The sequence below is a fragment of the Aptenodytes forsteri genome, unplaced genomic scaffold (genome assembly GCF_000699145.1).
Source record: "Aptenodytes forsteri isolate BGI_AS27 unplaced genomic scaffold, ASM69914v1 Scaffold483, whole genome shotgun sequence".
Classification (NCBI taxonomy): Eukaryota; Metazoa; Chordata; class Aves; order Sphenisciformes; family Spheniscidae; genus Aptenodytes; species Aptenodytes forsteri.
The window spans coordinates 509,185-512,949 of NW_008795316.1; the positions used below are offsets into that span (position 1 = coordinate 509,185).

Consider the following 3,765-nt stretch of genomic DNA (forward strand, 5'->3'; position numbering starts at 1 on the left):
CAGCCCCTGCCCGGGCCGAGCCGGGCACCGCTCCCGTAATCCCCTGCCCCCTGGATAGGGGTGCCCCTGGCTGGGGCCGCAGGAGCCCCACACCCCGGCGCCTGGCACTGCGGGGTCCTGATACCCCAGTACCCCCATGTCTTCGTACCTCAATACCCCGGTACCCCGCACCCAGGCTCTCGGTCCCACTGTGCCGCAGCCCCTGAGGGACGTCCCCTGGGCTGCCCTGGCACCCCACCGCCCTTGCCCCAGCCAGCCTCGCCACGAGCCCCGTGCGGCTGGGCTGCACCCCTGGCACTCACCCTGCCTTACTTGGCACCGCACCCGCTCCCTCCTCGCCGCTTTCTTGGGAATGTCTATTAATATCGAGGAACCAGCCCAGCTGCTGCCATCGCTCTGCCCCTGCTTGCCTGCTGCGCCCTGCTCCAGCACCCCGCACCCTGCCCGGGCTTGGACGGGGATCCCTGCACTCCCCTGGGTGCGGGAGGGTCTGGGGGGGCTTCTGTACCCAGTGCCCGGGGGGCCCCAAAGCCTCCCCAGCCCCTCCCTGCCCAGCTGCTGGGCAGGGTGGGATGCACCAGGGGCTGGGCTGGTGCAGGGAATGGGGGACCTGGCAAAACCAGGAGGCAGGGAACATCCTGGATGTCCCTGGCGCTGGGACCGTGCAGGACAGGGTGCGGTCAGCCTGGCCCCGCTGCAGCCCTGAGTCCTCGTGCAACCCCCTGGAGCACCATGGGCACGGGCCACTTGGCCAGCGTGTCCCAAAGCCACTAGCCCCAGCCAGGCCCTGGCAAAGGTGGCTGGCATGGGCTGTGGTGTGTGAGGGCAGAGCCTTTGAGGAGGCGCCCGGGCAGGTTTCCCACTCTCCCGGCAGCATGGAAAGACGGGTCCTTTTCCGGACCCAGGTGCCAAAGGTGCCGGGGACCCCGTAGTGCAGGGGGGGCATGCTCCACGCTCCCTCAGGGGCTTCACGCCCCAGGCACCGCTGGGGCCTCCTTCCTCTTCTGGGGCGGGTTGCTGCAGCACGGGTCTGCCCCAGCCCACCCAAGCAGAAAATGGGGGTGAAAGGAGGGGGCCGGAGGTGGTGGAGCGAGGCTGGAGCCCCTGGGGTCTTGGGGGGCTGAGGGAGGGCACGCTGCGCCGGGGGAGCCTGGCCCATGGTGGGAGCCTGTCCCAGGCAGGGTTGTGGGTTCAGCAGGGGAGCAGGCGATGGTCCATCCCTGCGGCGTTGGGGCAGACAGGTGGGCGCAGGGGGAAGCCCTGGCCCCCTTGTTTGGGTGATGCTGGCCACTCTGGGGCTATTTTTAACCCCCTCCTTGCTGAGCTGCTCCAGGCAGGGGGGGCGCTGCAGGGGGGGGCAGAGCCGCCCTCCTGTCAAGGCTCTGGTGTCCCTCCCTGGAGGGCTTGAATTTCTATCCCGGCTTCAGATCCACGTTTAATCCCCAGCTCTTGGCCAATAACGCTTTGGCTAAATTAGGTAAAATGCACCTGTTGCCAATGAGCGGGGCCGGATCGCCACCGGGGAGCTGATAGGCTGCCGGGGCCGGGGGGCCAGCAGTTGGGGGCAGGCCACGCAGCAGGGACGCTACAAATTGGGGCGCCAGGGTCACCAGGGAGCTTCTGGGGACTTGTGCTGCAGGAGGCGGTGACTCCCTGGGGGAGGGAAGCAGCAGAGATGACTTCAATGGTAAGAGCCCCCATGCTGCCACAAAGGGGCCAGCAGTTGGGGGCAGGCCACGCAGCAGGGACGCTACAAATTGGGGCGCCAGGGTCACCAGGGAGCTTCTGGGGACTTGTGCTGCAGGAGGCGGTGACTCCCTGGGGGAGGGAAGCAGCAGAGATGACTTCAATGGTAAGAGCCCCCATGCTGCCACAAGCCGCGTGCTGCATGCCACGTGCTGCATGCTGGGCGGAGGCACAGCAGGGCAGGAGGCACCGGGCACCGCATATGCCCGGTGGATCTGGGCTGCTGAGGCACCTCTGCAGATGGTGGTGGGGAGGCGGTCCCCGGGGCCGGGCTGACCGTGGCGGGCGAGGGTAGGGAGGCGTCGGGGTGGTGCAGGGTCCCCACGGGACGTGCCCCAGAGAGGGACCGTGCAGCTGCCTGAGCGGCACGAGTGCCTGGGGATGCTGGCTCAGCCCTGGCCGGAGCTTGGGGCTGTGCGGAGGCGGCGGTGGCAGGGGGCGGCTGAAAGCCAAGCGCTGGGTCATGCGACATGGTGTCACCACTGGCTCCGCAGCCGGCCCACACCTCCAGGAGAAACTCGATCGAGGCCGACAGGTGCCCATGGCCCTGCTGCTCCCTATAAGGGGAGCTGAGGAGATCCCAAAAATAGCACTGCGTGCCTGGAATGCCAAGGCTGCACCCGGGGACTGCGGCCCCTGCGCCATGGAGCTCCCCCGCCCAGCTGGTGGGGGGGCCCTGGGCAGGCAGCTCCCCGTAGCCCACCGCTCTCACAGATGCCTGGGTGGCACCACAGCGGCAGGGTCCGCAGCTCGCCCCGGCATGGCCCTGTGCTCCAGCTGGGCAGGGGCTCTCCCAGCACCCATGCAAGGGGCTCCCAGGCACGCCGTGGGCAGCCGCAGTGACCGCTCTCCCCTGCCTCGCAGACGGACCAGCAGGCTGAAGCCCGTGCCTTCCTCAGCGAGGAGATGATCGCAGGTGAGCATGGAGGCGGCAGGGAGAGGGGCCAGACCCGGTCAAGGCATGGGGCTGGGCTCTGTCCTGCTGCCGCGGCCCCATCCCACGCGCTGCCCGGCCCTGACCCCCCGCTTCCCCTCAGAGTTTAAGGCCGCCTTCGACATGTTTGATGCGGACGGCGGCGGGGACATCAGCACCAAGGAGCTGGGGACAGTGATGAGGATGCTGGGCCAGAACCCCACCAAGGAGGAGCTGGACGCCATCATAGAGGAGGTGGACGAGGATGGTGAGAGGCCCTCGGTGGCGGGCGGCGGGCGGTGGGTGCCAGGTGGGCAGCCTGACCCGTGCTCGGCTTCCTCCCTGTAGGCAGCGGCACCATCGACTTCGAGGAGTTCCTGGTGATGATGGTGCGCCAGATGAAGGAGGACGCCAAGGGCAAGTCCGAGGAGGAGTTGGCCAACTGCTTCCGCATCTTTGACCGGTGAGTGGGGGGCGATGCGTGCCTGCCTGCCCCTGTGCATGGGGGTGAGCGGGGGTCACATCCTGCCCTCACCCTCCTGCAGGAATGCGGACGGGTTCATTGACATCGAGGAGCTGAGTGAGATCCTGAGGGCCACTGGGGAGCACGTCACCGAGGAGGACATAGAGGACCTGATGAAGGACTCGGACAAGAACAACGATGGCCGCATCGACTTCGACGGTGAGCGATGGTCCCAACCCTTGCCCTGTGGCCGCCCCGGCCGAGCGCCCATGCTGCCTGCCCTGGGCAAGGCTGAGGGCTGAGCGTGCCGCTCTCTTGCAGAGTTCCTGAAGATGATGGAGGGTGTGCAGTAAGGGACCAGACATTCCTCGGGCCGGCCGCTGCGCCCAGCCCTGCTCCACCGCTGCCCAGGGAGCAGCAGCTCCACAGCGCCCGGCCCCCGGCCGCCTGCGCTGGCTGGGACCCTGCCCCACGCAGGGGCCCCAGTCTCACCCCATCGCCGGTGGCTGAGCTTTTCCTCCAGTCTGTCGCATGCAGTTTCAGTCTGAGCCTCATTAAAAGGGGAAAGGCTTGAGCTGCTGGTGCGGCGGGGTGGGGGGGGGGGGGGGGGGGGGAGCGGTTTAGCCTGGGGACCAGGGCACAA

At 68.1% G+C, this 3,765-nt stretch overlaps 2 protein-coding genes across 3 annotated transcripts in view; one reads left to right on the forward strand and one right to left on the reverse strand.

The window, feature by feature from the left end:
- The window catches only part of SNX21 (sorting nexin family member 21), a 3,468-nt gene extending 2,522 nt beyond the window's left edge, over positions 1-946 (reverse strand). Inside the window, exon 1 of the mRNA XM_009279556.1 lies at positions 864-946. Within this exon, the coding sequence (XP_009277831.1) occupies positions 864-946 (83 nt within the window). The remainder of the gene's footprint in view (positions 1-863) is intronic.
- Positions 947-1,648: 702 nt separating this feature from the next.
- On the forward strand, positions 1,649-3,696 carry TNNC2 (troponin C2, fast skeletal type). Of its 2 annotated transcripts, none has more exons than XM_009279528.2 (6): positions 1,649-1,687; positions 2,611-2,662; positions 2,784-2,927; positions 3,008-3,122; positions 3,205-3,341; positions 3,444-3,696. In XM_009279528.2, the coding sequence occupies exons 1-6, from the start codon at positions 1,676-1,678 to the stop codon at positions 3,473-3,475; spliced, it is 492 nt and encodes a 163-aa protein (XP_009277803.1). In that variant the 5' UTR covers positions 1,649-1,675; the 3' UTR covers positions 3,476-3,696. The 2 variants fall into 2 exon arrangements, with proteins under 2 accessions (XP_009277803.1, XP_009277805.1); XM_009279530.2 differs by lacking the exon at positions 1,649-1,687 and adding an exon at positions 1,756-1,852 and having other exon boundaries at positions 3,444-3,475.
- The last annotated feature ends 69 nt before the right edge of the window (positions 3,697-3,765 follow it).

Bases quoted from the DNA above. Each gene is read 5' to 3' on its own strand.
- TNNC2 (XM_009279528.2), top strand. The intron at 2,928-3,007 runs GTGAGAGGCCCT...TCCTCCCTGTAG, and splicing joins AGAGGAGGTGGACGAGGATG to GCAGCGGCACCATCGACTTC. The intron at 3,342-3,443 runs GTGAGCGATGGT...GCTCTCTTGCAG, and splicing joins TGGCCGCATCGACTTCGACG to AGTTCCTGAAGATGATGGAG.